We start from the raw sequence: 12463 nt of genomic DNA, 5'->3' as shown, positions 1-12463 counted from the left end.
GATGACAGGTATTTAGATAAAGAAAAACTGAATTATAGACCAACAGTGAGTGGACACAGTGCAGACTTAGGGAACGGATGCAGTGATAGCTCTGGGTCTCCTACATGCATCAGGTCTTCTGTCACCCGTGTCACGTGTTGTGAGAATGGTGGTGTCTTAGAGACCCTTCACTGTCGGCACACAGGTCGGGACCCTTTGAAGTGCGCGCAGACCTCGAGGAGTCCATGGAATTTGTGGATCCCGGAGTTGCTGGAGAATCAGATGAGAGTGGAGACGAGCACATAAGTGATGAGGAAACCGACTTGGGCACAGATTGGGAGAACTTGCCAAGCCCCCGGTTTTGTGACATCCCTTCCCAGCCCGTGGAAGTCTCGCAGAGCCAGAGCACCCAGGCCTCCCCGCCCATCGCCAGCAGCAGTGCGGGCGGGATGATCTCCTCCGCTGCAGCCTCGGTGACCTCCTGGTTTAAAGCTTACACTGGACACCGTTAATGAGCATGAATCAAAATGTGCCAGATTCGCATCAGGAAAGTAAACTAGTAAACTATGTATTTAGGTAAGATCATGCCTGGAACAAAAAGTTTTTTTAACTGTTTTTTTGATGTTGTTAATCCTCACCCGAGGATATTTTTCCATTGATTTTTAGAGTGGAAGGGACGGGGAGAGAGAGAAAGAAACATCGATGTGAGAAACATACATTGATTGGTTGCCTCCTGCATTTGCCCCAGTCCGGGCCCGGAATCGAGCCTGCATCCCAGGTATGTGCCCTTGACGGGAATCGAACCCGAGACACTTCAGTCTACAGGCCAAACTGGCTAGGGCTAAACTATTTTTGTTGTTTAAAGCAGGGAGATAGGCATTTCTTTGTCAAATGGCCAATGGTGGTGACAGACATACTGAGGATAATAAAACAGAGGGGTCAAAGGTCCTTCTACCCAGACTAGTGTTGGTGGAAGGAGGACCAGTGCATGAGGCCAGTTCTGTTGAGGCAGAAATTCATCTAGGCTCCCTCTGATCACAGGCCAGAGGACCCAGACCCGGCCGACATGTTGGTCCTCGTGATGCTGATCACAGGCGAGAGGACCCAGACCCGGCCGACATGTTGGTCCTCATGATGCTGATCACAGGCCAGAGGACCCAGACCCGGCCGACATGTTGGTCCTCGTGATGCTGATCACAGGCCAGAGGACCCAGACCCGGCCGACATGTTGGTCCTCGTGATGCTGATCACAGGCCAGAGGACCCAGACCCGGGCGACATGTTGGTCTTCGTGATGCTGATCACAGGCCAGAGGACCCAGACCCGGCCGACATGTTGGTCCTCGTGATGCTGATCACAGGCCAGAGGACCCAGACCCGGCCAACATGTTGGTCCTCGTGATGCTGAGACTATTCCTGTCACTTTATGTTGTAGAGATTGAATCTCAAGGAACTGATTCTTGATGATTAGGACTTGAAAGATAAAAAACTGTTTGAGTTTGTTTTTATGCGATCATTTTTGTATAGAAAACCAGCAGGCAATTTGAGATACTTGATTTCTTTATAATTTGGTCACGTTTGTTTTTTAGGTCAAGGATTTTGGTTTTGTTTGGAAGGGTGGTGTTTATTTTGGGGGGGAAAGGGGGCGGGGAGTAATTTAAACATTATTTCACTTGTGCTGCTCTGTCGTAGCTCATCAGACATTCCTGTTTTTCTTTCTCCCCACACACCAAAGAAACTAAGCTCTTTTCTTTAGGACCCATATCCATGAACAGAAGAAATTCTAGCTGCAATAATGTCCTAGAGATTGTAAACCTATTTTCTTATATTCTGAGTGGAATTTAGTTCATTCTTACCTAGATGATTGAATTCCTACCACCTACACTATGTGCAGTTTGAAATGAAACTTATTTTCTATGAGTGAAAGATTAAGTCATTAAGGTTGTTTGCTAATGAGGTTACTAGTAAAAGCCACTTTTAATTAAGTGGCCTTTAGTAGTTTTCTGGTGTCCAGTTTGTTTCTAAGGGATATTGTAGGTGGCAGGTTTTTCCAGGGAAAGCTATCCTGCCTGTTTCCTAGAAGTCTTTGTTGCTCTAAGGACACTACCTTCCTCAGAAATGCAGAGGAAATCATAGCTGGTACTCCTCCTGTCTCCTGGGGGGAAGCTCCAGGGAAGGATGTTTCCTCACCAAGAGACCATTTTCAGCTCGTTTCTTGTCATTCTCTAGTGACAATCTTTTAAGAAAACCGTAGAGAGGCATTATGTACAAATATGTAAGTAGTTTATTTTTAATAACTGCAAAAAAAAATCCTATGTAACTACAAAAAGAGATCCTATGAAAAATTCCTAACAGGCATTATTACCATATCTTGTTAGTGTGATTAGCATGATAGTACCTCAGATAAATCACTTGGGGCTTTGCCCTGCCCTAGCATCTTTTCTCGTTGTAATTATTAGAGATGATCTTTGCCTCCAAACCCGAGGTGCTATAAAGCTTTTGCTATTGGTATATTAGTGTTTGGCAGAGTTTGGGGTAGAGTTGCAGAAGGGTTGTTTATTCCTACCCAGGAGTCCCAAGTTCCCTGAGTATGAATTTGCCACTTTAGGAGGAAACAGGCTCTGTTTTAACTGCTCAGCTTTATGTTGCTGGGCTTGTGTTGTACCATCCAGGCCTGTAATTCAGAGTGGTTGACTTGAACAAACACCAAGTGAACTTAATCCCATGAGGTAAGACTTACCAGGTACTTCCAGCCCTCAAAAAGAAGAGCTTAGTCTCAAGAGTTGAAAGACTGGGATTTGGGGCTTGAGGGTAGAGCTTGACTTCAGCTGAAAGATGGACAATAGTCCCGGTGGTTCTCAAATAAGCCTCTTGGAAACTATGAATGTGAGATGAAGCTTAAGAACAGAATCCAGAGATCACAAACTCATAACTAGAATAATTCAACAAACCGTGCAAGGATATGGGAGATGTAGGGATAGATAGGGTATATTTTGTTGTTGTTTTCAACTAGAGGCACTTTACTTAGGGTTAAAATGATCAAACCCTTTAGTGGTTATGAACACCAACATACTGGCTTACACTGCTGAGGTATTTTGGTTTTCATTATTTTGCACTGGATCCACCCTGTAAATATTCTTAAGTATACATTTCAACCACTGTTTTTTCTATTCTTTTTGCTGCTCATTAAATTCTTTCATGTAGGTGCCAGAACCATATGTAAACAGCTTTTTTAAAAATTGAAGCTGGTTTTTATTTTTAAGCAAAAAGCCATAGACCTTGGTCCTTTATTCCACATTAAAATGATTTGTTGAAACAAAATAATACTAATAAAAATCCAGAGGCACCAATAGGCCGCTTAAAATGGTTTGCTAAAGACTTTTTTGTAATGGAGTCTGACTAAGAAAAGTTTTGCACATCTGTAAGTTAAGACAAAAAACATGTCAGCATTGGGTCTAGCAGACAGGATACATTTAAGGATTCGTGTGTTGGTAATTTGGAAAAAAGCATTTGGTGGCATGCTGTTAAAAGAACTACAGTGTCTGGGAATCTCTTCCGTGGTGTCATGTTGCAGGAATTTCCCATTGCTCTGCAACTTCCAAACCAGATTGAGTCATACAAATGTTTTCTAAACTTTTATTGTATTATTACAATAAACCTTTTACCAGTATTTTGCTAATATGTATGTCTTTTTCAAACTAATTAATCGAATGAGATCTAGCCCTCGATAATTTTATATCAATTATAGGATAATTTTTTTTAGGATTTTTTTGCCAAGCAAGGAAATATGCTTGCTAATACTTTTATAAAATTATTGATCATGGTGGTATTCATAACGGTCCATCTTTAGGAAGCTGGGAAACCGGTTGCTTACCAGTTACATACTTTCTCTAAAGATGGATTTTTCTTTGGTAGCCATCACATGCTGCTGTTGCCCTACGGTGACAATGGTGTCTTTAACAGTCCTCTAGGGAGGGATTAATTTATAGCATAAAAAGGAATAATTTGTGACAATAGGACACTAAAGGGGAAGAGAAAAAGGACTGAACTTGCACAGGTAAATAAAGATAAGATGCAATCAGATGAAAAAGGACTGTGAAAATTTTTTAACATAAGCCTAATGAATCACAAGGGCAAAAAACACACACAACCAGAAAACTAAAGATAAAATGGCTATATTAGGTTCTCATATCAATAATCACCTTAAATGTAAATAGACAGAACTTACCAATCAAAAGGAAGAGTAGCCGGATGGATTAAAACAGGGGTCCTCAAACTTTTTAAACGGGGCCAGTTCATTGTCCCTCAGACCGTTGGAGGGCCGGACTATAGTTTAAAAAAAACTACGAACAAATTCCTATGCACACAGCGGCGGCAAAAACACCTGGCGGGCCAGATAAATGTTTTCGGCTGGCCGCACGTGGCCCGCAGGCCGTAGTTTGAGGACCCCTGGATTAAAAACTACATGTTGCCTTCAGGAGACCCATCTCAGCTACAAAGACAAACAAAGGCACAATAATTTTGAGAAAGAAAACAAAGTTGGAGTTGGAGGTATATGCTACATGACATCAAACTATATTACAAGGCTATAGTGATCAAAACAGCATGATACTAGCATAAAAACAGACACACATATACATAAAACAAAATAGCCTGTAAACAAATCCATTCCTATATGGTCTATTAATATATTTTAAAAGAGGCAAGAGCATACAATGTGATAAAGACAGTCTATCCAATAAATGGTGTTAGGAAAATGGACAAATACATGCCAAAAAAATGAAACTAAACCTTCTCACGTGATATACAAGAAAAAACTAAAAATGGATTAAAAACTTAAATGTAAGACTCAAAACCATAAAACTCCTAGAAGAAAACATAAGCAGTAAAATCTCTGACATTTCTCTTAGTATTTTTTTCTGATATATGGCCACAGGCAGGGGAAACAAAAGAAAAATTTTAAGAATGGGACTACATCAAACTAAAAAGCTTTTTTAACAGCAAGGGAGTTTGCCAATGATACATCCTATAAGGGGTTAATATTCAAAATTTAGAAAGCACTCAAAACCCAAACCCAAATAATCCAAATAAAAAATGGGCAGAGGACCTAAATAGACACTTCTCCAAAGAGGACACACAAACAGCCAATAAACATATGAAAAGATGTTCAACATCACTAATCCTCAGAAAAATGCAAATTAAAACTACAATGAGATATCACCTTATACCTGTCAGAATGGCTGTCACCAATATATCAACAGTTGTTGGTGAGGATGTGGAGAAAAGGGAACTGTGGGTGTGAGTGCAGATTGGTGCAGCCACTATAAAAAACAGTAGGGAGATTCCTCACAAAATAAAAAATGGAACTGCCTGAGGAAATACGGATTCCATTTCTGAGTATATATCCAAAGAAACCCAAAACACTAATGCAAAAGAATATATGCTCCCCCATGTTCATTGCCGCATTATTAATAGCCAAGATATGGAAGCAGCCCAAGTAACTTATCCATAGATGAAAGGATAAAAATGGTAGTGCATAAATACAATGGAATATTACTTGGCCATAAGAATGAAATCTTAGCATTTGTGACAGCATGGGTAAATCTACAGCTGTGCTAAATGAAATAAGTCAAAGAAAATTCCATTTGATTTCACATATATGGAACCTAAAGAACAAAATAAATGAACAAACAAACAGAAACAGACTTACAGATACTGAGAACAAACTGAGGATTGCCAGATGGGAAGGTGGTTGGGGGGCTGGGTGAAAAAGGTGAAGGGATTAAGAAGTACAAATTGGTAATCACAAAATAGTCACAGGGATATAAAGTACACCATAGGGAATCCTATCTAATAAAAGAATAATATGCAAATGGACCGTCACTCCAACATACAAGATGGCTGCCCCCATGTGGACACAAGATGGCCTGCAAGGGAGGACAGGGGTGACCGGGCCAGCAGGGGAGGGCAGTTAGGGGCAGTCGGGCCGGCAGGGTAGCAATTAAGCATCGATCAGGCTGGCAGGGGAGTGGTTAGGGGCAATCAGGCAGGCAGGCAGGCGAGCAGTTGGGAGCCAGCAGTCCTAGATTGTGAGAGGGCAGTCAGACATCCCTTGAGGGGTCCCAGATTGGAGAGGGTGCAGGCTGGGCTGAGGGACACCGCCCCCTCACCCCCGCACTAATTTCGTTCACCAGGCCTCTAGTATAGTCAATAATATTGTAATAACTGTGTATGGTGACAGGTAGGTACTGGAAACATTGGGGGTCGTGACCCCTTTGTAAAGTATATTATTTTCTAACCAGTATTCAGAACATAGGAAACCAATATAAAATAACTAGAGACCCAGTGCACGAAATTCGTGCATGAAGGGGTGGGGTTCCCTCAGCCCAGCCTGCACCCTCTCCAAGTGGGGACCTCTTGGGGGATGTCCCTCTCACAATCTGGGACCGCTGGCTCCTAATTGCTCACCTGCCTGCCTGCCTGATCACCCCTAACTGCCTCTGCCTGCCAGCCTGATCACCCCTAACTGCCTTCCCCTGCCGGCCTGGTTTCCCCCAACTGCCTCTGTCTGCCTGCCTGATAATCCCTAACTGACCTTTCCTGCTGGCCTGATCTCGCCCCCAACTGTCCTCCCTTCCTGGCCTGGTTGCTCCCAACTGCCCTCCCCTGCCAGCCTGATCTCGCCCCCAACTGCCCTCCCCTGCAAACCTGATCTTGCCCCCAACTGCCCTCCTCTGCTGGCCAATTTGGTTCTGATTGGTCAGTTTCTATGCCAGTCATCATCAAAAGCTCTGCCTCCTAGCCAGCCATTGGCTCCCCACAGCACCCAGATTTGGTTTTGATTGGTCAGTTTCTATGCCAGTCAGCATCAGAAGCTCCGCCTCCTAGGCAGCCATTGGTTCTTCACAGCACCCACATTTGGTTCTGATTGGTTGGTTCCTATGCCAGTCAGCATCTCTGGGCCTATCAATGAACGTGGGCTGATCAGAAAGGTGGGGCTGATCAGCAGCCCCGGTGGAGTCCTGGAGAGAAATGGAGGCATGGCTGCTGGCCAGACTGGGAGAGAGAGAGCGAGGCAAGTGCTGATCAAAAGCTGCCACAGAGGCAACGGATCAGTCCCTGCTTCTCTCTTCAGGCCTCTCTCAAGCCCTGATTCGCAGCCCCCTCAGCAGTCAGTGCCATGGCAACCCAGCACTGACTGCAGGACTGACTTCTGGTTGGTCGAGCCTTGGTCGTTATGATCCAGGGATTTTATATATCAGGATACTGATTTCAGAGAGGAAGGGAGAGGGAGATAGAGAAACATCAATGATGAGAGAGAATCATTGATTGGCTGCCTCCTGCACACCCCTTACTGGGGATCAAGTCCGCAACCCCAGCATGTGCCCTTGACTGGAATCGAACCTGGGACCCTCCAGTCCGCAGGCCAACACTCTATCCACTGAGCCAAACCAGCTAGGGCAGGATACTGAATGTAAACTGTGATTGGAAAAAAAAGAATTAACATAACGAAAATGTCCATATTACCAAAAGAAATCTACATAGTCAGTACAATTCCTATGAGAATCCCCATGGCATTTTTTACATATATGGAACAGAAAATTCTAAAGTTTGTGTAGAGCCACAAAAGACCCCAAATAGCTAAAACAATTTTTTTTAAAAAAAAGAACAAAGCTGAAGTCAAAACACTATAGTATTGGCAGAAAAACAGATATATAGACCAATAGAATAAAATTGAGAACCCAGAAATAAACCCACACATATATGAGCAACTACTTTTCAACAAAGGAGCCAAGAATAGAGAGTTAGAAACATTGATCAGATGCCTCCTGCACACCCCCTACTGGGGATGTGTCCACAACCAAGGTACATGCCCTTGACCAGAATCGAACCTGGGACCCTTCAGTCCGCAGGCCGATGCTCTATCCACTGAGCCAAACCGGTTTGGCGTCCCTGCTGTGTTTTATCATTCTAAAGAGGAAAGCAAAATTTAGAACTTTGTAATTTTTAACTTTCGTATAGTCCTCCTTAATCCAAAAAATTTGAGACAAAGAGACCTAAAATTAATTGGTTCTGATATCTGTTCCCTGCTAATTAAAAAGGGGATGTAGGGCCTTTGAGGGGGTTGTTGCAGTGTATATTTGCCATTGCTCTGCTCCCAGCTACCAACTCAAGAGGCTCTGTTCCTTTTAAAATAACACCAAGGTCAAATAAGCCATCTAAAATTGGGGTGCTGCCTAACTGGTTTCCCTTAAGCCAGTTAGCTATAAATACACTGGATGCCACCCAAGGGTGCATAACCACAGTGATGTTTATTCTTCCCATGAGGTTGTGCAAACACCAGCTATGGCCACAAATTTAGGAATGGCGTGCATGTCAATGCAAGGGATTGCACATTTCTCACATAGGTACTTTCACCAACTCACAGAGATTGCAACACTAGCTTGTCTGAACCCAGAGGAAAACGGGGATAGAAGCTTTCAGATTCTCAGAGTGTCATGTGGGGTGCTTAGCACAGCAAAGAATGCACTTAAAGGGATGTGGGCCCTTACAGACACTAAGACTAGATAACACCAGCTCTTATTGGTGCAGTTTGTGATATATGGCAAGAAGGGTTTTGGTGCAGAGTGGCTTTATTCTGTCATTTTTTTGTGGCACGCTATGGGATGAAAGAGAGGATGAATAGCCAGTCAGCTGAGTGAAGAAAGAATGAAGGCAACTAAAGCTCTGGAAAATGCCTGGGAATGCCCATGTAATAAAAAGTGCTGGAAGCCAATCCAAAAACGTTGGCAGGGAGGCCCTGAAAAGTTCCAGTTAGAAGGGGAGGGGAGGGCTGGACAGAGCCCAGGAAGGGAACTCCAACATCATGCGTAACCTCACCTTCTGCAGTTAGCCCATAGCAGCCTGCCACCAGGGGAGCCCCTGGCAACAACAGAACCCAGATCACACCAAATGCACACTGACTGTTACCCAGCAGAAGTCCTCAGGCTGCCGTGGAGCATCTCTAAGAACGTTCCCATGGGGCCAGCTGTGGCCAGAGGAGGGCTTCCTAGATCCCTTTATCCTCCCTTCAGGTTTCTCATACTAGATGGGAAACAACCCAGAGCAGTAAGAATCTGCCTGTACCCCACATATTAAGATGGCCACTAGAGGGGAATATAAACATGTTATGGAGGGTGTACTGGAGGCACGGGGGATGGCATGACCAAGCTGCCCTCTCTGGGCCCAGAGTGAAGTCCAGATACAAAAATGGGAATGAAATGATAGATGCACAGGGTACACCCAGCCAAACCCAGTGGGCAGACCAAGGTTGGGGGTGGGGTCCCAAAGAAGATACCTCCTGAGCAGAGCCATCAGTGTGCTAAGGGGATGTGGTCAATTTGATCGATCCTTTCAGAGAGTCATTTTGACAAGGCCGGGAAATTTAATCTTAGCCCTTTGTCCATTTCCAATTCATTTCTTCCTTGGCCATCTCCACTGGGCAAGGGACAAAGTCAAACTGCCCAGAGATGGGGAAGATGCTCTCTGATTTGTGGAGAGCAGCTAGAGTGTTTGGGCAGGTTCAAGCCTCGGACTAATAGGAGGGCATAGTCCTCTCATGGCAAAGCCATGGGCAAGTCCTAGCTTGGAGGGCAAAGCCCTCCCAGCAGATTACAGCCAAAGGCTATAAGTTATAATCTTGAACCTATGGTCTGAACCTGTGGTCCCATGTGGCTGAGTGATGTGGGCTTGACAGAGTTCACGTGCATGTAATTGAGTAGATTTAAACCCACAAGAATGTTGTAAACATCTTGACCACGCCCTACTTTGCCTCGTGGAATCTGGCTATAAAATAAAGACATGGCTTTCAGGCTGTGGCGCTATCGCTAGGTCTCCATCAGAGAGGACAGTGTCCCACCCAGACCCAGCTTTCTTCTCCTGTCTTTTCTCAATCCTTCATCGTCCCCTCTCAGGCTCACCGAACCTGGCTGAGCTGGCTCACCACACTGATTCTTCCAGATTTCTCTGGTTCTGGTTTTTCTTCCAAATGGTGAAGTGAGGGATAGGAGATAAAAACTAGGCTAAATGGATCTGAGCCTCTGAGCGAAAGCTAAGGGGAAGTTTTCTTTATTTGAGTGGGGGAGGGAGAAGGGCTAGGATCCTGATGCCCACATTGTTTACTCTTACAAGTCTAAGATCTACAGCAAGGTGTAGGAAGGGGGTAGGTAGCCTGGGACTGTTGAAGGAAATAAAAAATGGGCTAGTTTCCCCAGTTTGGCACTAGGGGGCTCTGAAGCACAGCGTCTTTCTCCTCAGGGGAGAAATGGAGACCAGGGAGGGGCTACCCTTTGATGCCACCTGCTAAAAATCTCTACGGTTCACACACAGCACTGGGAACTGGGTCCTGCCGCATCATTCAAAAGGGAGAGGGGCATGCTAAGATGGGGTTGGGCTATTCTTACTGTGTCCTCTGCTCCAGGGAGAGGGGCATGCTAAGATGGGGTTGGGCTATTCTTACTGTGTCCTCTGCTCCGGGTCAGTTCAGCTCCTCAGAGTCACAGCTTGTGTCCCACGTGAAAACCAGATCTGGAACGGCTGAGTTGGGAAAACCAAGCAAGAGTGTTATTTATCCTATGTGTCCACTCTGAGCAAATGTAGACCTAAGAGCCAACAACGATAGCTAACTTGCTGAGCACGTACCATACACCGAATGGTAATCCTACATTCAGAATCAAAACAAACCTAATAGGAAGGTCCATTGAGATTGCCGGTTTAGAGCAAACCACAGGGAAGGAGGACAAACACTGGAAATCCAGCCCAGAGGACTCTCAGGCTGAAAGGCATTTCCAACATTCATAGTCATATAAGTCAATCATATATAACTTCATAAGCTATATAAATATCTGACCACAATGTTTTATACTGGAAACTAATGTAATAATGTATATTAAGTGTAATTGGGAAAAAAATTTTAATTAAAAGAAAAAAAGCATTTCCAGCATACCTCAGCTGGGGTGAGTCATGAGGAAGGATGCTCACCATTAACTTTACTAAAATCCAGTGGGAAAATGAAAACAGAAACAGCCACGTTTGCAAAGCTGTAACCTTGATAAGAGGCCATGACACAGCATTGGAGCTTATCAGCCCCAATTCCCCACATCTCTGCTGGAGGGGCTGGTTCCGTGGAGGTTCAATTGGGTCAGACTTGGTTTCCTGATTCTTAAGAGCTGGTCAAATAATCTGATCCCAAACACAAAATGGCCCTTCTTCAAACCAAGAAGGGTTCTGTGTCTTGTACTCTTGACCCTGCCTACCCCTGAAGTACCTTGGGTTCTGGGATTTGTAAAATTCTTCTCGTTCTCACTGCTGATGCCCAAAGTCAGACTGTGGTGCCAGTGCAATAGCCCCTCCTGGTGTGTGGACATCAGCAGAAGCTTCTCATGGGGCAAGGACAGGGTGTCACAAGGGCCTCCTGAGTGGCCAAAGACCAGAGAAGGAAAGTGTTCTCAGCTTCTCTTCAGTCCTGTCACAATCAGTGAGCCTGCAGGATCCAGCTTATCAGAAGTGTCATTATGATGTGTCTAACAGGGCAGACCTGCTCAGCATCAAGAAACACTTTGTAGTTCAGGGAGGAGCAGATACTGCCTAAGGATAAGGGCAGAAGAAACCAAAGGGGCCACCACCGCCTCAGCCACAGGTGACTCCTGCTCCATCTGGCTTCGGTGCTGCTTGGCAGACCTGGCCAACACCTACTCAACCTTTCCATATTTCTCCTTTGGGACCATTACAGCACAGCCCTCACTCATCACTTCCCGATCAGCCCCTCCACTGGGTCATTTACCACTACGTCTCCACAGCCCAGAGCTTACAGAGGTTGCAAGGGGTTTTTTTGGTGGATATTTGATTTCAAGCCACCAAATTTTTAGATCCTCCATAGCACCTTTCTGGGGCCCAAAACCTCCCAGCCCCAACAAGCAGTACATGATCATAGGCCTGAATACATCTTAATGACTTCTGAACAATTGACTAATTATGCCCAGACAAGTTCTAAGAATGTCAGATAACACCTCATCCAACAGGAAATACAGAGGTTGTTGGGCATATGACAAACTCAAAGTAAATGTTAAAGGGCTGCAAAAATGTAAGCTTGTTATGTTTAAAAGTAGAGGCCCAGTGCACGAATTTGTGCACAGGTTGGGTCTGGCCAGCCAGGCCCCAATCGGGGCCAGGCCTGTAAGGAGGAGGAGAAGCGGGAGGGTGGCCAACCAGATCCCAGAATGGGGTGGTGGGGGCTGATGGGGGCCAGTGGCCTGGGGGAGGAGCCATGAATGGTTGGCTGGCTGGCCCTGCCCTTGATCGGAGTGGGGGGGGGGCAATCGGGGGCAGAGCTGGCTGGTGGGAGGAGTCGTGGGCCAATCAGGGTGGTGGGGGCCCATTGGGAGCGGGGCCGGTCAGGGGGAAGGGCTGTGGGGGCGTTGTCCGGCCGCCCCGCCCTCCATCGGGGTG

The 12463-nt window shown here is 45.3% G+C and overlaps 2 protein-coding genes across 8 annotated transcripts in view; one reads left to right on the top strand and one right to left on the bottom strand.

Annotated features, from left to right (window-relative positions):
* The window catches only part of FBXO34 (F-box protein 34), a 118984-nt gene that overhangs the window by 20913 nt on the left and 85608 nt on the right, over positions 1 to 12463 (bottom strand). For all 3 annotated transcript variants that reach the window (XR_004967375.1, XR_004967378.1, XR_004967369.1), the window contains exon 3: positions 10476 to 10552. The gene's annotated coding sequence lies outside the window, so the exon portion shown is untranslated. The remainder of the gene's footprint in view (positions 1 to 10475; positions 10553 to 12463) is intronic.
* The window catches only part of ATG14 (autophagy related 14), a 79547-nt gene that overhangs the window by 31920 nt on the left and 35164 nt on the right, over positions 1 to 12463 (top strand). For 2 of the 5 annotated variants that reach the window (XM_036307995.1, XM_036308042.1), the window contains one exon: positions 185 to 3658. The exons of 1 other annotated variant lie outside the window; for it this stretch is intronic. In XM_036307995.1, coding sequence (XP_036163888.1) covers positions 185 to 491 — 307 coding nt within the window. In that variant the 3' untranslated portion in view covers positions 492 to 3658. Of the gene's footprint in view, positions 1 to 184; positions 3659 to 12463 lie in introns of those variants that run through there. 2 more of the 5 variants (XR_004967382.1, XM_036308013.1) reach the window with 2 other exon arrangements.

This window comes from Myotis myotis, unplaced genomic scaffold (assembly GCF_014108235.1).
Source record: "Myotis myotis isolate mMyoMyo1 unplaced genomic scaffold, mMyoMyo1.p scaffold_m19_p_1, whole genome shotgun sequence".
Lineage (NCBI taxonomy): Eukaryota > Metazoa > Chordata > Mammalia > Chiroptera > Vespertilionidae > Myotis > Myotis myotis.
Note: the sequence above shows the minus strand (reverse complement) of the source record. Positions and strands in the feature narration are given on the sequence as shown.